The sequence below is a fragment of the Talpa occidentalis genome, unplaced genomic scaffold (genome assembly GCF_014898055.3).
Source record: "Talpa occidentalis isolate TD23 unplaced genomic scaffold, MPIMG_talOcc4v2.1 talOcc4.14, whole genome shotgun sequence".
NCBI classification, from domain to species: Eukaryota; Metazoa; Chordata; class Mammalia; order Eulipotyphla; family Talpidae; genus Talpa; species Talpa occidentalis.
This window is the reverse complement of record NW_023601433.1, coordinates 5965684-5992358: the sequence shown is the minus strand read 5'-3', so window position 1 is coordinate 5992358 and position 26675 is coordinate 5965684. Positions and strand designations below refer to the sequence as shown.

Below are 26675 nucleotides of genomic sequence, written 5' to 3'. Positions count from 1 at the left end.
TGATTGGATTTAAAACCGCATTATTTCTTTGGGGCGAATTAGTAAATTTAGCACTGTCGAGAGATGATGGATTGAGAGCCCAGGGACTCAGAGTTTTCATTGATCCTGGGGCGCGATGGGGGTGGGAGGCAGGAGGAGGAGAACCCGGAGAGGGACACAGCTGATGCACTCGCTCAGCCACGCAGGGTCATGGCGCCCTCTTGTGGGCATGTGTGGAGTTGCAGCCTCCCGTGGCAGGCACCCTCCCGTGGCAGGCACCCTCCCTGGGCAGGCTGCCTCCCCTGCACCGCTGGGTAGTACTGGGGCCTGAGTGCTTCTCCTTGACTGGAGGCTGGAGTCCACTGCTGGCTTCCAGATTACAGAATGCAGCAGGTGCGGTGAGCTGTCACTGCTACACTTGGTTATCAAAAGACACCCTCTGTGGGGTGTCTACTCCAGGGGAGCCCTCGTGGGGTACCTGTGGGCAGGGCATGACCTCGCCCACTTGATTAGGAACTGCTTCATTAAGGTGGGCTAAGGATCAGGGGCCCACTGGCTCTTTCTGCTGAGAACACAAGATTTTTTTGAAATGTGGTGGGAGGGAGTATGTCTCCTTATAAAAGTCCCCGCGACTGTGTTCCATGCAAAGGATTTTCAAACTGTGCCCTTTGCACACTTCCAGAACAGGTGGGGGGGTCCCTGTAGGTTAGCGGACCACCACCCACTGACATGCACCTGCCACGTTTTCTGCTCATTTAATTCTTACAACAGCTGGGTCGTTACCCTTAAAGTTACAGATGAAGACAATGCGGATTTGAGGAGTAAAATAAACTCCGGGTGGACAAGGCGGACTCCCTGGAGTCCTGGCCACATGCAGACTCCCTCCTAATTCCAGGTGTGCCGCTAGTTCCTGGGGTGGATGTGTCAGACTGTTTACTGGGAAGTTTATAGAATCAAGAGGCTGAATCCTCCTTTGTGAGGGAAGAAAGACTGAGTGTCGGTTAGGAACTGGGACATGCTCCTTACTTGTGTCGATGAAGACGGCATCCACGTAGATTTTGGTACAGAAGGAGCCCAGGATAAATCCACAGGCTGGTCCAAACACCAGCATCGTGAATAGGATTCCTGAAAGAAGATAAAACAAAGATTAGATAAAAACACCGGCCCTTCAATGTGCAAAATCGTCAAGATGATACAGGGCAGTAAGGGGGCACAAAAACTGGCCAAGGACAGTACCCAAATAGCTTACCGGTCACTGAGTTCTTCACCCATGTGCACAATTGCAAAACCACTCAGTTTCAGAGAACAATAATGGGACTTATTTAACAAAGTGGGAGAACAGAGTTACTGGGGTCACAAAAGGCTGTGTATCTCACCCGAAGCCATGTCAAGTGTTTTAACATCCTAAACACAAACGCTCCCAAGATGGCATGGTCCCACCTCTGAGGATGCTGAGCTCCTGCCCCTAACAATAAGCCACACCCCAAGAGGGTGTCTTCCTGCCACTGAGCACGTGGCAGCCAAACTACAGGTCAGGTCCAACTCACAAAGACAGTCGAAGACACAACAGGAGGTGTTCACAGAGCTGCTGAGATGCCCAGTGCAGCACCAGACAAGCGACACTCAACACAGCAGCTGCAGGGCCTCCCCGGTGGCACAGTGGGTTGAACACAGCATTGTGAAGCTGTCTGCAGACTCTGCAGTGCGGGTTTGATCCCGGCTGGCCAGGGAGATACCCACATGGCGCGGCAGACCTCTCCTGTCTCACCCGCTGCTCCCCTCAGCAGTGTATTTCATCAGTCTGCCTGTTCTGCTCCCTGCTCTTTCTCTTTCTTTTACTCCTTTTACTTTACAGGCCTCTGGCCTGTACCCTAGCTCTTGTATAAAAATAAATAAATCTTTAATAATAATAAAAAAAATCAGCAGCTGCAGTAGCCAAATGACCTGATAAACGGCCACACTCATGCAGCGCAGTGAGTAACGGTCACCTGTAACGGTCACCTGAGCCACCTGTAACGGTCTTCGGCTTCAGCCCCCACCCACACCACGAAAGTTCAAGGAAATTATCCTGCATCCACCAGACGAGATGTTTGATCATACAACTAACATTTGTATTTCTTATTTTTGGAAACTCTTGAAGCACTATTATGCAGATGCAGAAATTCTGTGTGGCTGGTGGGCTGCTTTGAAACATTTGTGGGCCCACGGATTTGTGAGCCTTACTGATAGTGGACCCCATCCCACATCTTACAGAACATATTAAAATACATCCATATTGATCACTACATATTTTTTTCTGCCTTAAGAATTTTTGTAAGAATGTCTACAATTTTGGTTTCCCGTTGACTTGGCTTTATGTAATTTGTTAATTTATGATTGGCTGGGATTTCTCAGCACTCATTGTGCAAACTCAGGAATTCTTGTGAAGTGAGAAAAATCAGAGCCACAAGTGCTTTTCAAGTGTAATGAAATATTTACGGAGCTTAAATTTAGCAAATAACAACGCTGACATATTGGCATGCTTTGAGAACATTTAATTAGGTATTTATTAATTTCAGTTTTGCAGCTTCCCCCATGTTTTGGCGTTGCTACCTGCTGTTGCTGTAATAGGAGTTCAGGACTCAAACTTCCCCACGGGACTTGGGAAGATGGTGCTAAGCACGTGGCAGAAGCATCTGCTGGATAAAGAACCTGCAATTTTACACCAGCCTTCTGGAACATTCTGGGAAAAGTACTGAGCCCAAATTAAAACTACAGTCTGTATCTATTTAACTGAATTTCAATCTGGTAGATAGTCCTTGAACACTGATAGTTTCTCAGGTCCTGAGGATGAAAATAAGAGCAATGATGTGGCCCTTCCTTCAAGAAGCTGGCCGTCTACATGACATCCAATACGTGGCTCAATCTCCAACCCAAGCAGACAGCCCGGGGGTGTGGGGGGAGGCTACAGACCCACAGAGGCACATGAAGAATGACAGAGGAGGTGGATTTGACCTGAGAGAATCTGAGCTCAGTGAGGCTAGTTCTGGTCTGTTCACAGGTGAGACTAACTTAACTCACCTGTGACTAACTCATCCTGCACTCTCCCCGTGACGTCATTACAGAGCCACTCACACATTCAGTCAAATATCATTGAGCTCCTCCTGCTATATGTACCAAGCAGAATTCTCAGGAATGGGATTCAGCATTCAACCAAACACTCAAGAATCCTAACCTTCCTGGTGTTCACTGATTCGGAGGGAGGAAGAGCAGGCAGGAGCACAACTGGTTCTAAACACTTGCGGGGGAAAGCCATGTCTCCCCTATTTACAGACAGGAAGCCAGAACCCCAAAACAATCATTTGAAGATGGCTTGGAAGGAATGTTGTTTGATGGAGGAAGGGACTGAAGGAGGAAGTTAAGAAACAGGTCAGGCAGTCAGTTAGGAACAGGTTGCACCAAACCCCAAGTCTATTTATCAGCCTGATTGAGAAACCATCACAGCCATGAAGGCCTTCCTCACCCCCAATTCAATTAGACTTGAAACGTTAGGAACATCAACATATTAGCACAATAGTAATGGACCAAAGCTGGTTTCAGAAAGGTGGGCTAGGAAATGTGGGAAAACCCAGTGGGGCCTCGATACCCTCAGAGACCCTGCGGGCCCAGCCAATCAGCAAGAGACCATGGAGACACCCAATGGCCAAGCCCCCATTCCTTGCCCACGGGACCTATATAAATAAGTACCTGCTTCTTGTCACCTCAATCGGCTACCCACTCGGGACCCCTCTCTGCTCAGAGAGCTTCCCTGTCCTTACTCCACCCATCAATAAGTCTCTAGCTTTTCTGTAACTTGGGTCTCCATGTTGAACTCTTTCCTCACTGAAGACAAGAACCAAGAAAGAGCCCGCCTGGCGTCCTTGGACTCCGGGCCTGCTCCCCCCAAACCCGATTCAGAACATAGATCGGCTATCATAGGGATAGGGCTGAAACCACCTCAATGAATTTCTACTCTGGGATATGGAAGACTCCAGAAGTTCTAGTGTCTCAAAATGGCCGCTCCCACAGTCAGTCAGTCAGTGCCGGCCCCAGCACCAAAAAACCCTGATCAGACCCAATCCCAGAACCAGGGAAAGCTGTAAGACACATTTATTTTTGCGTGAAGCCTGTTTTCCCTCAGTCGGACTCTGTGGGCCACGTTTTAAGCGGCTTCTCAGAGAGAAGAAGTCAAACCTCTAGCGGCAAGGATTCGACAAAAAGGTGCTTGTGAGGTTGCTTCCTCGCGCTCCTGGTCCCATCCCACCTGGCTGTGATTTTGCTTTTGTTTAGCAAAGGCACCTCAAGCGTTCTGCCTTAACAGACTAGGAAGAGGTGGTTTGGGACTCGGATCCAGCTGCCTGTGTGGACCTGTGAAGCCTCCAGGCCGGGCGAGAAAGCGCTTCGGCAGCCCGGTGCTGCCCCCTGCTGGCTGCCAGGTACCTGCCCAGGGGAGCGAGGGACCCCTTGGACAGGGTGCACCTGAGCTACAGGAGACCAGAGACATATGAGGGCCCCTTCAGAGGCCACCCCCTGACTTTGACCACCTCCTGTGGCACTTCCGATGACACGAGGAAGGGACGAGTCTCAGAAGAGCGCCTCGCCCTCAGCGCCAGCTAGAAGGCACACAGCAGGCGCCCCCTCCCCCGGGACGAGGCACCAGGAGGGAACTTGGCTTCCCATCCCGGCCCCACCTCCCTTGGTCAGGTGGGCCGGGTCTATTTAACTTCCTCGTGCCTCAGTTTCCAGGTTGAAGTGACTAATGCATGGCAAGGCTCTTACCTGGTGCCGAACTTTGTGACTACTATTATTATTACCAGCATCACCACCACCTCCAGGGAGAGGGCACCAGTCACCAGCTTTCGCCACCCAGTGAGGACATTCTGGTGTCCACGCCGCTATCCCTCGCAGTCTGGCCCCACACACAGGTTAATTTTTTCAGAATAATTAAAAAAAATAATTAAATATTAAAAATATTTTAAAATATTAAAAATATTTTAAATATTTAATATTATATCAATTGTTAAATATTAATAATTAATAATTAATACATTAATGATTAATAAATTAAATTAATATAATATATAATATATAATATATAATAATATATAATATAATATTATAATAATATATAATATACTAATATAATATAATATATAATATTAATATATATTATTTATATAATATATAATAAATAATATAATAACACAATATAATATAATATATAATATATTACTATAATAATATTAATATATTAATATATTAATATAATAAAATATAATATAATAATAAATAATATATAATAATTAATACATTAATATTAATAATCAATATATTAAATATTATATTAATATTAAATATTATATTAATATTTTAAATATTAAAAATAGTAAAAATAGTAAAAAATCCAGTGCAGCTCTCGCAACAGAAAGCCTGGAGACATAAAATATTTCCCGCAGAACAGAATCCCCACTGCAGCCGAATTTGGGGGGCTGATGAGCATTTCAGGGACCAGGCATTTCTCAGGGGCCTTTGGGAGAGTGTGAGGAGGAAGCTCACTCAGACACGGGGAACCACAGTGCCCGATGCCCAGCCCCCTGCCCACCTCCCTGGCCTGGGGGGCGGCAACTGGAAGACACCGGCCCTGGTGACTGCCTGACTTCTGATCTGCCCGGAGAGTGCTGGGGGTGCGCTCGGCGCTACTTCAAGAGCCAAGATAACACTAGGCGGGTACGTGGGTGCGTATTTGGCCTCTCTGAAGGCAAGCACTTTCATCAATGCTTTTGTTTGTGCGTGATTATAAGTGGATACGTTCAGGAAGGGGGAGCCCACTCAGCCTGCTCCCCTGAGCAACACTCCTCAGCTCGACGCGAGGTCACACAAAATTTCTCACGACCTCTTGGTAAGGTATGCATTATCCGCTCTTTGTCTAGACAAGGAGAGAGACGCTCAGAGAGGTTTGTCAGGTGTCCCGAGGTCACACAGCTGACACGTGGTAGAGCTGGGTCGGAACTCAGCCTTTGGGGACCTGGGCTCTTAGAGAAAGAACAGACGGGACATCGCGACACCGTGGTGAGAACCTGGCCATCAGCCAGACCTCAGCTGGGACCCTGGTCACACCTTCCCGTGCCTGGATGTCTCATTTCCCAACTCTGAGTCTGGGAAAAAGAATATCCACCTCGCAGAACAAGGAGCATTAGAAGCAGCTCCTGCAAAGTTTCTAGAAGTCTCTTTGTGTCTCCGGGGGTGATGGGTTCAAGCAGGGAGGCCTCATGGCTGGTCTGCTCAGGCTGGGTTCGGTGACTGTCACCCCAGGGTCGCGCTGGAGGACGCGCGGCCAGATGCGGCTCTTCCCCGCTAGGGGGCAGCAGCGGCCTAGGAAACGGCCTGGCTGACTGGCTCTTGCTTGAGTGTCCGGGGACCGCTCGGTGTCAGAGCGTCGGAGCTTTGCTTTTCTCATCTCCCGACTTGTCTTCTGTGCCCTCAAATTATACAAATGTATTCATCCATCTTGAGATCTGCAGGCTGGAAGCTCTTCCCTAAGGAGCGTGCCGCATCCTACGTGCACGAATCAAGCAAGACCCAGGCACAGCAGGCAGCCTGCACCCAGGCGCTGCCCTTCATCAGGTGCCCAGGGCCGCACGGAGGGGAGGGACCTGGGACCCACTACGGGCTTTGCATCAGAGACTGCAAGCATCGTCCTCACTGCTGAGTTTATGAACAAAATCCAACACCAAGGAGGAGGCTGAAGCCTCAAGGACCGTCCCAGGCCACAGCATTGAACCCGCAGCCTCTAAGGCCAGCGGTCCCTGGAGCTCAAGCTTCCCTGCGCGCTGGAATCAGGGCCGACTCAGACAAGCACTAACCAGCAGACCTGACCTGGCAGCATCGCGGGTGGACGCTGGGAGCTTGAGGGGCTCTCCACCCGTGGTTAGGCATGGGACTCGCAGCCAAGGGGGGCCTGTACCCCCAACCACCTCCTGCTGTCCGCTCTTTCCAGATTCTGGGGTGGAGTCAACCCCAACTGCTTGATCCCTGTGTCTCATCCCGGGAGGCGGCTTTTCTGGGTAACTCACCCCGGCAGACGCAGACTTCAGAGAAATGAGAGGCAGGTTCCCCAAGCCCAGGTGGGGGTTGGGGAGAGGAGCTGTAGGGGGGCGGCGCGGGGTGGGGGTGCATTCAATTTTCAAAAGACGACGGGACCAACGTGCAGACGGACCAACAGGTCCTGGGACAGGGTCACGCCCACCTGGGCAGTCCTGGTCCTCACTGCCCACGTGAGAGCAGAACTGGAGAAACTGTCTCGGTAACTACCAGACTGAGCCTTGTTCCCCTGGGCTTCCAGCCTCCACACAAAGCAGGGTGGCTCTGGGGTTGCCCCAAGTGCCCTGAGCCCAGGCTGCCGGGCCTGAGAGCCGGGCTGGCACCGCTGAGGGCCGGCGAGCAGGGGAGGGCCGTATCCCGGGACACGGCTGCCATCGGGCACGCAGAACCTGCAAACCGAGCGCCCTCCTTTCTGCCAGAGAAAGCAGCCATCCCTTCTGCTCCAGAAGTCCTCATTTGCCACAGAAGTGAGAGTGCTGACTTTCTCACCCCCGGGCTCCTGACCCAACCTGCTACTAGCGAGGCCCGATGTGGCCCACAGCGCCTGCTTCCACGGGCTGGGGTGTCATGTGGCAGGGAGCGGGGCGTGGGGAGGGGAACCGCGGCTCCCCGAGGATCACCCTGAGTCCCGCGGACTCTGCAGGTCACCTCCCCTGATGGTGGAACTGGAGCCCCTCAGCCCCGGCTCCTTACACAGCCTTGGAGCTGACTCCCTGTCTCCCAAGCTGGCGCCGTAAAGCGCTAGATTTCAAAGGAGGGGGCCCGGGGAGGGCTGTCTTTACGAGGGAGAGACAAGACCCCACGGCCCAAGTACCACACCACCGCCATCCCACTGCCACCTCCAAAGGTTAACACCCACCCCGACCTCTGTATCCCCCGAGGAGGGCGCCAGGGGCCAGCAAGACCTGACAGGCAGCCCGGGGGGCTGGCAGTGAGGGGTCCTGGCTCCTAGAACAGCGCCGCTCGGACCAGCCTCTGCCTCGCATGCTCCCGCTTGGAGCCTGGAGAAGCTGCTTCTGAATGAGCTGGTGCCCACACCACAGCCAGCCGCCCCCCGCCCTGGCCTTCCCCGAGGCTAATTTGGGGAGCCACCCAGTTGCACTTCTTTCAAAATTTCTGCTTCATTTTCCTATTCTAAAAGAATGAAAGTTACTGCAGTAAGTGACTGGTTCACATTTTATTTTTAGTCCTTGGGGGGAGAGGCAAGGAAAGAACCGAGAAAGTGGGTTTATGTCACCTGCTGGGTTCTCAGCCAGCTCTCGAGAGGGCTTTCCCCGTGAGTCAGGCGGTGACTCATCTCTAACTCTGCGGCGGAGCTCCGGGAGGGCTGCGAGTCTGGGGAGGAAAAGAAAGGGGTGCGAGGGAGGGAGTACTCCTTGCTGAGCATGGCCTTGCCCCCAAGGCTGGCCCCTGGGGGAACCCCCTGCCCTGGGCCCCGGGGCCCTGTTCAGGCAGAGTTGACGTGGCTGCAAGGAGCAGAGGAGCCAGGGCACCTCACTTTGCTCCAGGAAGGGCAACTCCTCTTTTTTTCTGGGTGCTTGCGAGCCCCGGGAGGACATGTGGATGCGGAGCACAGCAGGGGACGAGAGCCCCGAAGCCAGACCCTGCGTCCAGAGCATCGTTTGTGTTTTGCTCTGTTTATCTTCCTCATGAGTGAAATCACAGCCCCTTCTGGCGGATTTATTTCACTTACAGCGGACCCTCCGGTCTACCCATGTTGTCAAGTCAATCAACAGACAGAACAGAGAGGCCAGGCGGGAGCCCCTGCAGATGCAGGCCCCTCATTCTCAACAGAGGAGCCACGGGCACCCCGAGAAGGGACAGCGTCTGCAGTGCGTGGCGTTGGGGAAACTGGACAGCCACATGCAGAGCCTCTGCCACTCATTCAGCACCCACAATGACTAATTCAAAATGGAGGAAGTCTTGGTATGGAGGGCAAAGCTCTCTCTGTGTCTTACCACTAACAGGACTTCCCCTAAACAGTCCTCCAGCCACCCCCACCCTCGCCAAGCACGGATGTGGTACCTGAGGGCGGCTGTCCTGGCTCTGCCTTTGGTTCCCGCCTGGACTCACTGGCCGTGAGGCTTCCCGGCCTCAGCGCTGCCTTCTGACCCCCATCCCTCAAGAGGCTGGGAAACATCTAGTGTCCTAGAGCGAGAGGTATCTGGGTTTCAACTTCCCAGTCTCCGGCTCAAGAAGACCACATAAAGTTTCACCCACTTTTACGGAGAAATAGCAGGGAGGGGTTGTAATGCTGATGTTAAGAGTGATGATTGTGCAATTCTATAAATTATGCACGTAAAACAAGTGAATTTTATGGCATATAAATTATGCCTCAGTGGCAATGCTTTAAAAAAAAAGATATAAAAGGAGGCTTTTTAGAAGAGCTATAAAGGGTTTGGAGCATATGAATCCTCCTTACGGGAAAGGCAGTCCATATATTTATGGCGACTCAATGGAATGTTCTAGTCCATTCTCTTTTACTCCTTGAGAAAATCTGGAATGGAGACTCCAATACCTCCAAGGAACTCTCGACTTCTGGGGAACTTTTGGCTGGCGAGGGGAGGATGAGCTTAACATTAAGATGCCCCCCTGCATGGGGGTCCCCCATGGCGTCACTTCTGAGGTCCCAGCAGGGTCCTGGGAGCAGACCCACCTGTCTCACATAGGACCCAGGGCTTCAAGGTCAGCCTGGAGAGGTGAGCTTGCCCCATGTCTTAGTAAGCTCATAGCAAACACGTCCCTACATCTTGTTCATCTCACCTATAAAATGAGGATGCTTTCATCATCTACTTCATTGCCCTAAAGGTTAAACAGAATAATCCAAGGGAAAAGCAAAAACACAGAATAATGCCTGGCTCAAAGATTTCCTAACACTCCACGACACTTAAAGGCACAAGAAAGCTGACCCCTGAACAACACAGCTTGAGCTGTGCGGGTCCACCTGCAGGTGGATTTGTTTTTCTAACCACATGTTCTGCATTCGTGGACAGATGCTGGCCAGTTGAGTCCAAGGGTGCAGAACCCCCAGATGCAGAGGCCTCCTAGACATGACCTTTGGATTTTTGACTGGGCGGCAGGTGCCCTTTGCTCTTCGAGGTCAATTATACAGGCAGACTTCTCACCGCGACCCTGCTAGCAAGTTGATTGCATTCACTAATCCTTTGCGATGGCGCTTTCTGTTTACATTTGGTAGACAAGAAAAAACAGGTTAAGACGCTGAGCCAGGTCACCCGGCAAATAGGTAGCAGAGCTGGCATTTGAACCTTGGCCTGACTTTGAAGCAAGTGTCACCCCACTAGACTATTAGAAGGGAACCTCACCCATGTTTCCAGGGCTTACATGGAAACGGGTTTATCGACACACCTGCAGCATCTGATCAGCATCTGCCCTGTCCCGATCAGGTACAAAACTGAAGCCCACACTCCTGGTTGTCACAGGCGTGCTCACGAGTCACCCAGGGAAACATCACCACGTATCAGGCCCCACACGGTTAAACTCCTCTCTGGCTTGGTGCTTAGGCTGCAGACCCGAACGGGGCTTAGGGGCTATTTTTTGCTACCCATTTTCATGCCCTTTTTGGGGGATCTGATAGCACAGGCTGTGCTGAGTTTTGCTGTCCTGGGGTTTTCTTCTACCCAACTCCCGCCATGAAAAATGTTAAGGATCCAAAGGACAGGCCCTGTTCTAGAACAGCACCCCCTGACCCAGGAGAGGGAGCTACGGGAGGCAGACCCTGGGGTGGGATAGGAGTGAGATGGAGCCAAGGGTTCCCGGGCACACTGATTTCCAGGGACAGCCTTCGAGCATCAGCAGGAGGCAACGTGGCGCCCCCCATAGGCAGCTCCAAGTGCAGGGCAAGAGAGTGGCCTGGTTGCTGGTGACTGCGTGGGGCTAGGGCACTGGATCACGTGTCCCCCAAGTACTCCCCTAACAGCCACGACTAAGAGTCTGCAATTAGAGATCCACCTCTCAGGCCAACTGGTGTCCTGGTCGCCAAGCCCTGTCCTTTCCAAGCTCCCACCATGCTGCCAACAGTGCGGCCTTCTGTCGGACCCCAGCCGGCCACATCGATCCACAGGGTCCACAGGACACCCTAGGCCCTTTCCAGAGCCCTCTTCCCTGCAGGCCACACTCCCAGCCAGGGTGTCCCTGCGCTGTCCAGAGCAGCAGTCCAACCTGGACAGGCCAGCACCCCCAAATTCAAACGGCACCTCCGCGTCACCTCCCCACCAAGATGCCTCCACCTGCCCCACTGAGCAAGAATCTTTGAATACAAGAAAACCTCAACCCAAATTTGCTGCACTGAATTTACTTAAGGCATTTGCTTTCAATTAAAATCTGCAAATCCATCTGGGAAGGGACATATCCTTTTGTCCCTGGTTCTCCTGTGCCAGCTGCTTGCTGGGGCTTCCCTGAGATCTGCTGGTGGAGGAGGCTGCCGAGAGGGTGCCCACAGGGAGATGGGCATGAAGGTAACTGAGAGGGTCTTGCCCCTCCCTGGAACGGATGGCGGGCGAGTCCAGCCTAGAGCGTGTGCCCCAATCTTGTTTTTCATAATGTCATTTCAGTCTCTGCTAAATGACGGCGCATTTATCCTCTGATAGTTTCTTCTCTCTGTGCTTCTGATGAAACTAGAATCAAGGAGCTCTGCTGATGGAAGATGGGGTGAGAACTGGTTCCTCTGGCACAGACTGTGCCCTGGAGCAGTGGGAGGTGAGCTCGCAGCTACACGGCTGGCCTGGGTCCAGGCAGGTCCAGTGTCTCGCCGGCAGATGGAGCTCTCGAGCCCCTGAGTGGTGACCCACCATCTGCCTCCCCACAGGACACAGACGGGTGGCTGGCCACTGGGTGACAGGACAAGTGGCGCTCTGGGCATAAGGGCAGGGCTCCACTGCCCCCTGGAGAGGGTTGGATGATAAATTTACCCTCAGCCCCAGGGCTGACCCAAGGGTGACTCTGGGGAATATTAAGTCAAAAAAGGATTCTTACATGAAAGGAAGATGGCCCACTCTGGAATCCCTGTGATTTCTGGACTGGGAGGCGAGGGAGCACAGGTAGAGGGAAGCCAGTGCCATCTCCTTTTTGGTGAACCTGGAGGCTGCCACCCCCGACTCGGCAGAGACCTCAGAAACAGCTCAACAGTCCTGGGCCACACACCCCGCAGTGTCCCCCCAAGTCGCTCCTTAAGAGCGAACCTTTCTCAAGTGCTTCCTCGGAGCTAAGTGCTTTGATCTTATTTAAGATGATAAGCAAAAGGCCAACATGAGCTACTTTCATCCACATTTTACAGAAGACGTTGAACATCACAGAGATTAAGCCACTTAACCAGGATCACACAGAAACTCTGAACCCAGAAAAGTCTGGTTCCCCATCAGCCCAGGGAAGCACAGTGCCGGACAAGCAGCGAAGATCGGGCTGCACGTCTCCAGGACCCAGCGTGGACGCGGCTCCTCTGTGCCCCGGGAGACAGGAGCCGGCCACAGCTCGCGGTGGCATCTCCTCTGGCATCATCAAGGGTTGTGTCTGCTGCCTTTCTCAGCGTTCCCACAGCCCAGGTGGCTCAGGGGCCCCAAGAATGCATCCTGCCACCCCCTGCCCTCTGAGTAATGCTCTTCTCGTGCACCGGCGGAGCTAGGCTGCCTGTCGCCTCCCTGGGGGCCCTGCTGCCAGCGGCAGCTCCTCTAGGGTCCCTCTGCTCACACCCCCAGCTCCAGCTGCTTATTGGGGGGCAGTCGGGCTGCCCTTTTCCCAGAAAAGCAAGGGTCCTCCCCATGGTCTGCTGAGGGATGCCAGCGCGCTCCTGGGGGAGAGCTAGGAGGAAACTGCCAAGGCTTTCAGCACGCCTGGGGTGGGGTGAGCCAGGAAGACCAGAGCGAAGTAAAGTGGGAGACCCCTCCTTAGGCGAGAACCCAGTTTTTAAAGACCAATAAGCAGATTCCGGAAATCACATCAGTGAAATCAGAGAGTAAATTTAAACCAGTGGTTTGTGGAAACTTATGGGAAAAAAGTGGCAATAAATGACTGAAAGTGGATTTCTGGAGAATAAATTGAATCCAACTAACCTCACTTCCTCTTTCTCAAGGTCAGTGGCGGGAGTGAACTGAGGGAGCTGCGCCTGCCCTGACAGCCTCTGTCCTGGGTTCAAAATGGTGGTTGCAGGAGCGGGAGGCCCAGCAAGACGCCAGGGCAGCCCGGGGTTGGGGGGGGTGGGGGTTGGCATGAGTGGCAGAGGTCACTGCTTTACCTGCCAGGGCCACACCTGTTTGCAGGGGAGACCATGAAGTGGAAGGCAGGGGTCCCAGGGGCAGGAGTGAAGACAGGGTGTGCAAGCTGAGGTGGAAGAAACATGAGGACCAGCCAGGAGAGAATAAAATTAGGTATAACCTGGGATCCAGGGAGTGTGGCCGTCTCCCCGTCAGCACCCACACAGGCCTGGCACCAGCAGGCGCTCCGGGACGCTTGTGAATCAAACGAGGAGACTTGAGATATCTCAAGGGCTGCTGGGCAAAGGGCTGGGTCCAGGGTGTCCCGGGCAGAGCACACGTCCAGGGCACGAGCCACGCGAGGCGAAGCACAGGTGCAATCAACCTCAGCATTTTCTTCAACTCGTGTTCCTGAGTTGCCAGCACTGCCCCATGCGCAGATGTGAGCAGCTATAAAATCAACGGATATCCACGCAAAACACACTTTGACCGATTTTTACCGATGTAGAAATTTGTAAAGGACACATTTTACTTTCTTTTTTATCCAAGCACGCCAAGTCCAGTGTGTATTCTGCACAGGGCGGTGGCTCAGTTTGGACCCAGCACGTTTCAGGGGCTGTACAGCGGGCTCACCAGGACCCTGCTCCTCCTGAGGGGGGGCATTGGCACTGAACCCCGTGTGTGCACCTGGAATAGGAATGGTGACGGGAGAAACCTACAGGCGCCCTTGAGAAGGTGTTCTTGCTGCCGGGGTTTGGACTGGATGAGCCTCAGGTTCCGTGCGGTTCTTAGCAGCTTCAAGGCAGGATTTGTGTGCTGGGAGCTGCTTGCCGTGAAGAAGGCCTTACATCATTTTTCATTTTTGCACAACGTATGCATTTTCATCTTGGTTATAGTCCCCATAAAAATAATGTAAATGATGAAACATATTTAAAATAAAATAGCAATAAGATCTAAAAAAAAAAAAGGCCTTACAGATGCACGTGGCGCAGCCATCACCTCGCCTGATTCTCTTCCAGCACCTGCAACAAGTTATCACTCATGTGTTCTGAAATGCTTTTCTGAGGTGAGCACAGAGGTTCAGAGAGGCTGAGTGCCTGTGCAGACACACAGGCTGACTGCACCCCAAGGAGGAAGAGAGGGGCCCGGGCGCTCTGTCGAGAGATTTATTTCTACAAGCACTGGGGTACAGGCCAGAAGCGCAGGAGGGTGAGCAAATTCACCAGAGACAGAGCAGGGAGCAGAACAGGCAGAAGGACCGAAATACACTGCTGAGGGGAGCAGCGGACAAGACAGGAGAGGTCTGCTGTGCCATGTGGGAATCTCCCTGGCTGGCCGGGAATCGAACTGGCGCTGCAGAGGCTGAGGACAGCTTCAGGGGAAGTTGTCTTAAAGGCCCCGGGCCCGTCCGCAGACTCTGAGCTTGCCGGGCCAGGCTGTGTGGGCCCAGAAGGGGCTGAGGCTATGCCAGCGCCCCAGCTAGGGGCCAGGTGGGGCCTGGGGGCATTTCATTTGCTCTGAATTCAAGGGACTGGACACAGGGGCTAGAAGGCAAAGGCTGGTTCTGCTCATGGCGGCCTGTCAACAGGTCTTTAAAGTCACACCCTGTGAGGTCATCATCCACCGCTCCTCAGAACATAAGCCCAAAATAGCCCCGACATCTGGATGTTACAAAAGAGGTTCATCGGAAAGAACTGCAAAGAGCATCTGACCTCATCACACAGCCCTCTGCTTTCTGTCTGGCCCGACCCAGCAGGGGTGGGAGGAACCGTCGGTGGAAACTGCGCCTCTTCTGGAACAGTTCATGTGCTGGTGTCTGACTCCCGCTGCCACCTCTGTTCTCTTGGGGGCTGTTCGGTTCGAGGTGGCTTCCGAAAACGAGCTCCCAGCACTCCAAAGCCTGTGCTCGGCCGAGCTCCTGACCTAGCACACTCTCCCTGCCTTGCCAGCCGTGGCTCCCAGCTCCTCCTGCCTAGGAGAAACAGTCAACCTCACTCTCAAACGCTGACATTTAGTTGCAGAAGGCCCAGTGTATCCCACCCTGTGCAGGCCTAGTGTAGCCCACCCTAGTGTATCCCACCACGTGCAGTGCTGACCCCACAGCCAAAGGATGAAGCCGCTGCCCCAGAGCAGTTGCCTGGGGGTGACACACTCGCTGGCCCCTGTTCTTCGCTTACACTGTTGCTCTGCTGAAATCCCTCCCGTCCACACCTCAGCCTGGTGTGAGGCTTTGGCTTCGAGTTCCAGCTCAAACGGCCCCTCCCAAAGGAGCTCCTCACTCCCTGAGGAGCATGTGTGGCTCACCCCATTCTGACGATCTGCACCCCTATCAGAGCAAAACAGACCAACAAGGCATTTCCAGAAACTATGAAGAAAAGCCCCGGGTCAGTGTGACCGAGGAACCCAGGGCAGGAGGCAAATTAGGAAGGGTGGGCAGAGAGGGAGGTGGGTTTGAGAGGGGACCTGCCAGAAGACAAGGCTTTTTTAGGGGTTGGGGGGACCAAGAGTCCATGTGAAGTGAAAAGCGTGTGTGAAAGTCTTTGGAGGGAGCCAGGGGGACTGCAGGAGCAGCAGGGGGGCAGAGGCTGACCGTGGGGAGCAGGGGCAGAGTGAAGGATGCAGGTCAGGGGCTCCTGACAAGCGGTCAGGGGTTCTCCTAATGGAATGGGGAGCCACGGAACGTTATAAGGAGGAACATGGCACGATGTGGTTCTGGGTGCTGAGTGGGCATGGGAGGGGTGGCCATGTGGCTGGACAGCACAGTGGGCAGGGGTCGAGAGCCCCAAAGGCTGGGGTGATATCCCAGCGAGCGAGCTGCATGGGACAGTAACCTACGAAGCTGGCTGGAGGTCAGTGGGACAGACTTTCAGTCACCCAGGCCCGGGCAGCGATGGGGAGAGGCCGGGAATCGAACCGATGCTGCAGAGGCTGCAGACAGCTTCAGGGGAAGCCGTCTTAAAGGCCCCGGGCCCATCCGTAGACTCTGAGCTTGCCAGGCCAGGCTGCGTGGGGCCAGGAGGGGCTGAGGCCTCCAGGCCCCAAGGGGCCTGGGCCCATGGAGCTGGTTGGATTCTTCTGAGCTTGACCAAAGGCTGCTCTGAGTGCTTGAGGGATGGACAGGCTTCAGGGGCAACCTGCGCTGCCCCTCAGCCACGCAACATCCTGGTGCATCCCCAGCTGCCCAGCCGCCCTGCCCTGCCTGCAACAACTGTGGCCTCTCCCCCACATCTCCCCGGATGGCCCCGAATGTCAGCAATCTCCTGGAAATTGGCTACCACTGCTGTTAATGCCAGACCCCTAACAGCCTCTGGATTTGTCATGGACTATTAACTAGCTAACTCTCCATTAAGTTCTGGTAAAGATCACCTTCTAGGGGGCTGCTGTGGCTCCACTTGTTTGCTAAATGGAAGAAACAGATGTGTCTGCATCTCCCACAGCGTTGTTGAGCAGGACACTGTGGCCTGGGGGGTAAAACCCCTGCCTTCCAGGTGTTGGGCATGTGGCCTCTGTTGTCATGGTGATTGCTGAGGGAGGGCAGCAAAGGGGCAGTGGCAGATGCTCAGGGCATCAGGGAAACCAATCACGTCCTCCTGTCCCCTGCCCCACCCCTAATGCAAACACAGCTGACTGGACCGGGGAGAAACGACTCACCCTGGGTGAGCCAATGGCATCGATCCTCCTGGGCATCTGGATTTCCCACAGAGACTCGGCCTTGTTGACAGGGTGGGGACGGGGCTGGCACTGAAGCTGTGGGAGCAGAGCCAGGAGGGCAAGGCGCTCTGCAGGCTTCATTAAGCACCGCCCTGGGGCACTGAGAGACCAGAGAGCAAACGTGACGGTCAGCCTTTCCGTTCTATTTCTGCACGGGCCACTCAAACCTCATTTCCTGGCTAGCAGTGACTGTAAATTATCCCACTGGATCCTTAAAATAACCCGCCCGGGTGTTCTTTTTTCCCACCACCACACCTCTGGGGTTGGACTTCTAGCACAGCTTCAGGGCTCCGATCTGGTGCTTCTGCTGAGTTACGCCCCCCACAGGTCACCCTCTAGATCTGCTTCCTCACCAGGAAGATGTGGCTGAGGCCCATGGGGTGGGGTGGTCACTGCAGGGGCTGAAAGAGCTGCTGTAGGAAAAATCACCTGATTCCAGCAATACCTTCTGCATGGCTGATTCTCAACGTGGAAGCAGAGGCTAACACCCGCCCCACCGGACCCATGGCAGTGAGCAGGGATGTTATTGGTTTGCAGAGCATGAGGGCTGCTGGCATCTAGTGAGCAGAGGACAGGGGTGCAGCTGCCCAGGCTGCCCCGGAGAGCTCACGCTGGACACCAAGGAGCCTCTGAAGCCGCTCAGAGTCTTCATCCACAAAAGGAGAGCCCCCTTCCTGCTCTCAGCGGGTAAAGATCCAGCCAAGAGGTGTGCCCCCCACACCTGGGGTGCTTCTCGTCCAGCTGGGGAATGACAAGGAAACAGGACGCTGTCCACCCCGTCTGCCCGGCACCGAGTCCTGGTGCTCTCCATGGATGCCATGCAGAGGGGGGTCAAAGGCTGGGCCCCCAGTGCACCTCTTAACCTACTAACTGGTGACTGAGGGCAGGTGCCCAGCTCACGGCCACATCTGCTTTGCTACGTGGCTCTGGGGCTTCAGGGAAGAGGGGGAAGCAGCACAGAGGCGGCTCCCAGGAGGGGATTGCTAAGTGTCACTTGCCTCGGCTTTATTAAAAAAAAGCGCTAAATCATATGATGCAGAAAACAAAGGCTGGAGCGAGGGAACAGGATATTTGTTATTTCTTATGCTGAAAAGCTGGAAGCCACAATAGGACCTACAGGAGAGGCTACATGAATCCATGTACTTCCCGAGGCTGGGCCAACACGCGGCTTTTTAAAAAGCTGCTTAAAGAGAAATTAGCAGGGTGGGGAAGCTCTCAGAGCAGCCAGAGAATAAAGAAAGATGAAGAAGCATAAAGAGCACAGTCCCGAGTGTGTAAACATAACGTATGCCCGCTACATGCGTGTGCCTTCAGTCTCTGAAAGACACATACAAATTCTAGTAGCAATTTCTGGGCAGTGGAATTACAAGTTTTTCAATCTCTTCTGTACACTTTTCTGAGCTTGAGAACGTGTTTTACAGCGAGTCTGAGTCTGTATTATCTGAACAGACAATGCCGCGTGTTTGCAAATGCTAGAAATAAGAGGAAGCAGGACCGGGCGAGGCTTGATGGATGGCTCGGGGGCGCGAGGGGGGCTCCGGAAGACGCAGGCAGACGGAAGGAACCACAGAGGAGGTGGGTGGGGGCTCCGGGGGCCTCTCTGTCTGAGCCCCAGAGCCCGCAGGGGTTGTCCGAGCCCCAGAGCCTGCTCTCAATGGGCGGATGGTGGCAGTTTGGAAAGAGGCTGTGGCATCAGCTGGCCCGGCTTCCCGCAGCGGCCGAGAAGGAGCTGCCGCGGGGTCGGTGTGGTCAAGAGCAGAGCTGGCAGGCGGCACTGGACCCGAGGGAGCCTGGGCTGAGATGTGGGGACCAGAAGAGGAAAATGAGGAGCCAGTGACAGGAGCGGGATCTGCGGAAAGGAGCCTCAAGCCTGGGAGGGAAGATCCTAGGGGACTGCAAGTCTGTGCCTCCAGGGCAGGGGTGCGATCTTCTGGCCTGGGGCATGCACCATGTGGCAGCACCCTCATGACCCCCACCGAGAGCAGGAAGCCTTCTCCAGCGGCCCAGCATTCAGAATGAGCCTGTAGCTGGGGCTCCTCTGGACAGAGGCGGGATGAGGTCCCAGAGGCAGAGAAACAGGTCAGGAAGCTGGCCAGGAAGGAGCTTCGCCTTCAGGGCCAGAGGAGGAAACGCAGGTCAGAGGTGGTGGTGGTGGCCACGGCTGCTAGTCGCCTCTGAGGGGTGGGGCTGATACAGGCCAAGGGGCCAAGGACTAGTGTCCTGAACCAGGAGTCAACAGTTACAGTTCGGGCAAGACACTGAAGCTGGAAGGAGAAACGAGGTCCACAGAGATGCCCCCTTGAAGGCAGGGGAGGCAGGAGGGCTGGAAGCATGCGGAGGAGCCAGCACGCTGAGGCCGCTGGGAGGCAGAGAAATGGAGGCACCTGCTGCAGACAGGACAGCTGATGAAGTTCTCTGCCAATAATGAAGACTTGGAGTCTAAATGAATATGCAGTGGGGGGAAGCTGGGGAGAGCCATCGAGAGCAGCTCTGCCTTTCACTCTCCCAGCCCAAGCTTTTACTGAAGATATGAACAAAGGAACAAGAAAATAGCACGCAATTGTGTTTTCGCTTATACAGATGAATAAGTTATTGCTGAAAACAAGTTTTCCTGGTTAGCGGGGAACATGCACACACGCCAGCACGTCCTCAGAGAACAGGAGTCAGTTCTGGGAAGGAGTTCTGTCTGCAGAACTTTTAACGTCCTGGAACTCCGTGTGCAGAGTAAACAGGTGTTCAACAAAAACTCCAGCTCCCTTTAGGGCAGCAGGCTCCCGACAGGCACCCAACCCTTCTCCCAGTACCCCTGCGAGGCTCCCTGAAGTCACCCTTTCCTGGCCCCAGCCTCCTTCACCCCAGGCTCTGTGCTCCTGCTGACCACAGGCCACCAGGGTTGCCCTGAGAGCACCCCGAAGAGGGAGGCACCTCCTGCAGGCCCCGGAACCTGGTCCAGGGCCTGCCACTAGCTCTCGGTGCTCGAGATGCAAGCTAAGGCTTCACACCTTCACCCCGCGTTCATGGGTCCAGTAACCTGGGCCCCAGGAGTTGTTTGTTCCCTTGGTGTCCCAGCCCACCCGGCAGAGCAGAGCTCTGAAGTCGCCCTCCACGCCCTGCAGTGGTCAACAGGCCCCTAAAAGGAAGTTCAGGTTCAAGAGGCAAAATGATTGGAGTCGGTGCTGCACAGCCCCACCCAGCACACATTTGCCACCGTGTGGGTATTAAATGGAAACCACAGAAAGAGGAGTAAAAGCTTTGGCTGAAGGGAAGGTGTCAGCAGCTAGGGGGAGCCGGGATGGCAGGCACCGCGCTGCTTGGGCTGAGAGATGCAGGTGGAGCCACGGGAGACCAAGAAACTCCGCTGCCCGGCTTGGGTGCCCGCCCGGATCCACCAGCCCCACCCACGCCCCGATAAGGCACATCTGCTCCCCATAAGTGTGAAGCTGAGCCTCGTGGCCACTCAAACACTCACTTCTTCCTGCCAACTCTCCAGTTAAATGATGGGAATGTGCTGGTGTCACTTAGCTAGGGAAATACAGCACACCTTGCCTTTAAGAGTAAATATCTAAATATAATTCACTCACGCGCTGAGTGCACGTGCTGGGAAGTCTGAATCCCTTTTCACCCCAAAGACACGCAGCAACTCAGCCGGCCCAGGTGGATGGATGGGGCTCCAGGATGGGGGGGCCCTTCACAGTCTGTAACTCTAGGAGTCTCACTGCACACACAGGCACAGATGTTCAGCAAGGCCTCGCTGAACATAAGAGTTTCTGCAAGACCCCAGAGTTTACTCTGGAGGCCTGGGGTGGCCACAGCCTGCCTGGCCTTCCCCGGACTCTGAAATCCTTGCCGGACAATTTAGTCTCTTGCCGCCCATGAGCTGACTTCTTAGCGCTGTGTGCAGTTAGCATAATTATTTGATTCCTGTGCTTGAGTCCCACCTCCAAGATCAGGGTTTCTCATCTTGGACCGATTCTTCACATGTCACTGGTGTCCCCCTTCCTGCCTCTGCAAAACCTGCTCAGCAAGGTGACTGCGCTGGATAAACACTGGCCAGGTGAGGGAAGGGCACGTGTCCACGGCACACACAGGAAACCAGGCGCCCCCACACCTCTTGGGAAATCTTAAGTCAACCTGGTTCCACTTCTTTTTTTTAAAAAAAAGATTGATTTATTTATTTATATGAGCACTGGGTACAGTCAGAAGCGCGGGAGGGTGAGAGGATTCACCAGAGCCAGAGCAGGGAGCAGAACAGGCAGAAGGACCGAAGTACACTGCTGAGGGGAGCAGCGGGTGGCAGGAGAGGTCTGCGCACCATGTGGGACCCTCACCTGGTGGCCGAGGATGGAACCGGTGCTGCAGAGGCTGCGGACAGCTTTGCAGCCCAGCGCTCAACCGCTGCGCCAACCTGGTTCCACTTCTGGCCAGGGCTGCTATGCGGAAGGGCTCAGCACTAACCGTTTCTCAGGCTGTGTCTTCCCGGGGGCTGTCGGTTTACGCCCGTAATAGGACAAAGCCTGGGGACAGTCCAGACAGCAGGGTGGTGGTCGCGAGCTGCACTGTGTGTGTGTTGAAAGTTGCTGAGGGAGTAGTTCTGAAAAAGTTCTCTTCACAAGGAAAAACCATTGTAACTGGGAGGTGACGGATGTCAACCAAACTAACAGTGCCTGTCATGTGTAATACACACAGGTGTCAAACCATTATTTATACCTTAAAGTAATACCACGTGACCCGTCAATCACAACGCATAAACGGGCAGGGGGTGAGAATTAACCAAATGTAGTACAATATAGGTAGCTGGAGTTCAGAAGTGTAAAAACGATGCTCGCATTAAAAAAACTACACTTTGGGAGGAAAAATTTAAAAAAAAAAAAGGGGAATGAAGTGGCCCAGTGGCAGCTTTTTGGCAACGCGAAGGGGGTTTCAGCCAAGAGCTTTCGAACTCCACTAGGAAGGAGGTGGGAGCTGCCCCTCCCCTAGACCACCTGGATACCTGCAGAGAGCTGCCACCCTCCTGGCCCTCTGCGGCCACCACCAACAGGGCACACAGGGCTGTCAGACCCCCAGGTTCCCCGTCCTTCTGCACAAAAGCCAAGAGCATCAACAAGACTCAAGGACCTGCCTCGGGGGTCTGACTCTGTAACTCCCCCCGCCACATTGGGCCCCAGCTGGGTTGGCCTCCCTGACCCTCCCCCAAAGCTCCAACCCCAGGGTGGCCCTGGCAGGCCCGTGTGGGATGCTCTTCCCCAGACAACCCCATGGCTTGGTCCTCACCCCCTCAAAGTCTTTACAGATATTTCTAAACACCCCCCACCCTGCAGTGGAGGACCCCGCCTCTCGCGTCACGTCGCGCAGGGCCTGGTGGGAAGGCAAGGCGTCCCTCGCAGCTGCTGCTGCGTCACCAGGGACAAAGCCTCAATTCGGAGTCCTCTGGGAGTGAACAAGTTTCCCTTCTTTCCCCAGTCAGGGACCTGCCCGTGAATAAAGCAGGCGATGGAGAGTTTCCAAATCAACACTCTGCTCCTGAAGAAAGCCATCCGGAGACAGAGTCCAACTTCCCAGAAGAAATTCCATTTACCGCCTCTTCTGAAAGAAATGACTTGGCAGCAGGATGTAATTTAATTAAAGTATTTACTTAAATGCCTGCCCTCTGGAGCCTGAAGGAAGTGGGATATTTTTCTAAGCAACTGGCAGTTTGAGGGGTTGCTTGACCCCGGTCAGGCTTTTTCTGATGTTTAGAAACACCCAGAGGCTCAAGAGGGGATGTGTACTCGCTGGCAAGAGCCCACGCACATGCACGCACGCGCACACACACACACCCTACACACCCTCATGTGTGCACACACACACTTCTACACACGCTTGTGAAGCAAGGCATCAGATTTCCTAGTTGATAAGCCAGCAAAAAGCAACTTGTTCTCCAGATCCTACAAAAGTCCTTGGGCTACCCCAGGTCCTGGCTCTGCACTGGGCCTCAGCACGGACGGAAGCGTCGCGCTGGCAGCACTGTGCCCGTAGGAGAAGCAGCGCTCTCCCTGTGCAGTCACATCCACTTGTTTTAAACCCAAGTCCTGACGACTCCAGCCTGAAAATTTATTGCATACTGGAGCTGCTTGAATATTGTACCAGGTCCATTATCCCAACAATCTGCTTTCGGGGTGAGAACATTTCCCAATTTTGAGAACTGCATTTGTCTTTTTTTCCCCCCGTCTTTATTTCTACTTCATTAAAAATATAACCCCAGCCCCTGGAACACTGCTGGTCATCGATCTATTCACTCAATATACACTTGTTGAACAGAGAGGGGTGTTGGAGCAGATGCATGCTTCCCTCGTGGGGCTGCCAAGCCCCGGGGCAACTCTCCCCCCAGGGCTGCCAGGATGCAGGGGCAACTCTCAGTGCTGTGGCTTCCCGGGGAGCTGAGAGGGTCCAGAGGCCCGGGTCCTAGCTCCAACTAGATCATCCTCTGGCTGGAGACTCGAAGCAATTTCCAAGGGGCCTGCAGCCTGCATTTGTCCCTAACTGTCCAGCCTCCCATGATGGAGATTCCCCCCTTCCCCTCTCTCTCCCGAGGGGACCCCTGGGCCCCCAGCCCTGAAGGGCGCTCAGCAGCAACAGGTGTAAACAGCAGCAGTGGGTGGAATGGATTGGTCTCGTGCCCATAGTTAATCCTCAACAGAAACCCTGGAGAAGATTCTCAAACAGGTGGTTTGAGCATGTTGAGGGTTGAGGGGGAGGCTGTGACAGAAGGCATCCAAGCTCCCCCCCACTGCCCCCAGGACTCTGCCTGCTGCACCTCCCCCTGCAGTGACCCTTAGGGCTAATGGCTTGCGCCACGGTCCCTAGGTCCGGCTGGGCAACCAGCGCGCAGGCGGAGAACAGCAAAACCCCCTGAAGATAAACTTGCTGCACCTCCTCCTGCAGTGACCTCTAGGAATCCCTAGGTCCGGCTGGACAACCAGCGCGCAGGAGGAGAACAGCAAAAAACCGCCCGAAGACATAGATAAGACGGAAGCCTGTTGAAAGATAACGACCACCAGGAGCCAGTACAGGAATGCTGTCCGCTCGGAAACTTATCTCACCTTCTCTAGACCCACAAACTTTATTCTAATACAACTGTCTCTCTAAAATCTTTTCTCTTTCTCTGTTTAAAAGGTCATTGGTTTGCCGATTAAAAAAGAACATACGAAATCTAATAACTAGGCTGATTCAAATGAAACGTTACTAAACTCTGTGTATTAATTGAACTGCTAGCTTAATAATTTCTCCGTTGTATACTTAGCCTTGTTTGTATTAATCTAAATGATAAAAATATTACATTGTGAAAAGTAAAATTCACCCGTGTTAATTAATAGTAATAGTGAGTAGTTAAAACAAAAAGTAATCATATAAAACAAAAAGAAAAATTAATAGCCTAACTACTTAGGAATGTGCCTGGGTCCAGATGTAAATCACTGCCCTGTCAAAGATAAGCTAAACCTATAAGCAAGCTGATTTCTTCACTGATGTTCGCCATTCCTATGCTTTTAGAAAACATATATATACTGGTCACCAACTCAAATAAAATTACACTCAGATTTTCACTCTTGAAGTGTGTCTGTTTGTCATTTCTTTAACCGAATCCCTGACCACCCTGCGCAGTCTCTCAACCCTGAGACGGCCTCATCGTCTACTGCTGTGCTGGTCCGCGGCACTGCCCGTCATCCTCTTGCCCAGGCGGGGCGTACTTGAAAATCGAAGTCAGCACCAGGATGCAGGAATGGACAGGGTGCCAGGGCGCTCCCGGCCCTCCCGGAGTGGGGACAGATGGTTACTTAATGTTCCTGGGCATGGTCTGGGCCTCAGCCTGTGTCCACAGCCTGCCATGGGGAAAGGTGGGTCTTCGTGCTTTCCTCTGGACCATGGGTAGAATGTGGGGCCACTCCCCCGGTAGCCACACCAGAGGTCTTGCCGGACCAGTGTCAACGGGTTCCCGAGGGCTTTGGGGACAGACCGCACCGTGGCAGCCCCGGCAGGCAGCGTGGTGTCGTGGCCAAAAGCATGGACGTGGGAGGCAGAGAACCAGGTGAGGCTCCTGCTCCGCCTTTACTGTGTGACCTTGGGCGAATCGCTTCATCTCTCTGAGCCTCACTTCGCTCATCCTCAAACAGGAAAAATAATGACAGCACTTTCCCCATATGGCTGCTCCAGAATTATGTGGGACGAGGCATATAAAGCTCTTAGCTTATGTCTGACACAACTTTTTTCTCAATAAACAGAAGCAACGTGTTTTTTTTAAACAAGATCACTAGGGTGTTGTGAGAATATTCATCGCATGTTGCTAGGAAATCATGTCCTGAGCATCTATTTGGCATAGCAGACTCCCGATCAAAAATGTAATGCCTTTATGATGCTGCTTTACAGAGGCCATGAGAACACCCAGAGATGTCTATGAGAGCTTCCCCTATTTAGAAATCCACTCGAGACACTGTCGGGAAACATCGTTACCCTCCCATGTGGACCACTGATTGTTTTCAGAATCCATCTTGTCCTGCTTAGGAAAAGCCGGCCAGCTTTCCCACCTTCTAACCCACTTCCTTTTCCCAGGGCTTCTCCAAAGAGGACTCCCCTGTCCAAACACACACACTCTTTTTTAATGACCACAGGCTCCAGTGCTTTGTGAACTGTCTGACCCACTGTGATTAGTGGGAAAAATAAAAAAGAAACAGGGCTAGCTAGTTCGACCTTGTCATCTGCTCGACTCACCACCACCTGTTCTGGTCATTTCTGTCCTCTTGGAGGGTATTTCTCGAGGACTCAGAAGCAGCAAATCCCTTTCATTGGAGGCCTCCTGGGCATGGCTGTGATCTGCTCCAGCCTCCAGCCAGGCGTGGGTGTTGGGGGTAGGTCTAGTCAGAACCAGATCCCGGACCTCCAGACCCCATTAGCAGTGCAGCGAAGCCACAGTGCTGAAATCCGCACCCCCCCCAACCCCGAATTCTGTCTTACTCCTTCCTCCCCGACGTTGCAGACAAGAAAGCCAAGGCCCTTCTCTATTGCCAACTAGTCACATCGATCAAATCGAGGAGATCCATCCCAGGGTGTCCTTCTGTCTGATTTCCCAGCCATAGTAGAGCGAAGGTGCCCAAGGGGGAGGCCGCGTCTGGCCCCACCCTCAGGGCTGGGGTGGGGCTGACTTGGACACGACCCTGCCTCTGAACGGCCAGTGCTCCGCGCCCCAAGGACACCCACCTCCTGGTCCCGAGGAAGGGTCAGTGTCCATTCAATGTCACAGGGCAGGCATCACTGGGACAGATACAGGCAAAAGGACTGAGATATGTAAGCAGTCGGGGCCAGTAACAGATCAGCTTGGCCCAATAAAAGGCCTTTATGAGGTAATTAGCAGTTCATAAAATCTGTTAAGTAACTTAGAACCTCTGTACTACTCCTTCCTCATTTTCCGCCGCTTATGGGGCCCCTGGGAAATAGCAGCTTCTCCTCTGATGAATCACGGTGCAGGCGAGGGGGGAGAACAGTTACTCACAGTGGGGACAACCTAGAGAGTTGCTTCTGCTCCTCTGATGAGCAGAGTCTGGTGTCAGCTCAGCTGAACCACAGACCATCACTGGAGGCTGCTACAGGGCGGCCGGGCAGAGAGAACGGGGGTTCGTGCCCACCTGGGTC

At 53.6% G+C, this 26675-nt stretch overlaps 1 protein-coding gene and 1 long non-coding RNA gene across 3 annotated transcripts in view; both read right to left on the bottom strand.

The window, feature by feature from the left end:
• SLCO3A1 (solute carrier organic anion transporter family member 3A1) overlaps positions 1-26675 on the bottom strand; it is a 183683-nt gene that overhangs the window by 46805 nt on the left and 110203 nt on the right. Inside the window, 1 exon segment of the mRNA XM_037510033.2 lies at positions 1006-1104. Within this exon segment, the coding sequence (XP_037365930.1) occupies positions 1006-1104 (99 nt within the window).
• On the bottom strand, positions 8268-26362 carry LOC119244309 (uncharacterized). 2 transcript variants are annotated; one of them, XR_005124927.2, is made up of 3 exons: positions 26244-26362; positions 9124-9246; positions 8268-8433 (listed from the first exon to the last, which is right to left on the bottom strand). It is a non-coding gene; the product is annotated as an uncharacterized LOC119244309 (long non-coding RNA). The 2 variants fall into 2 exon arrangements; XR_008551635.1 differs by lacking the exon at positions 26244-26362 and adding an exon at positions 16956-17108.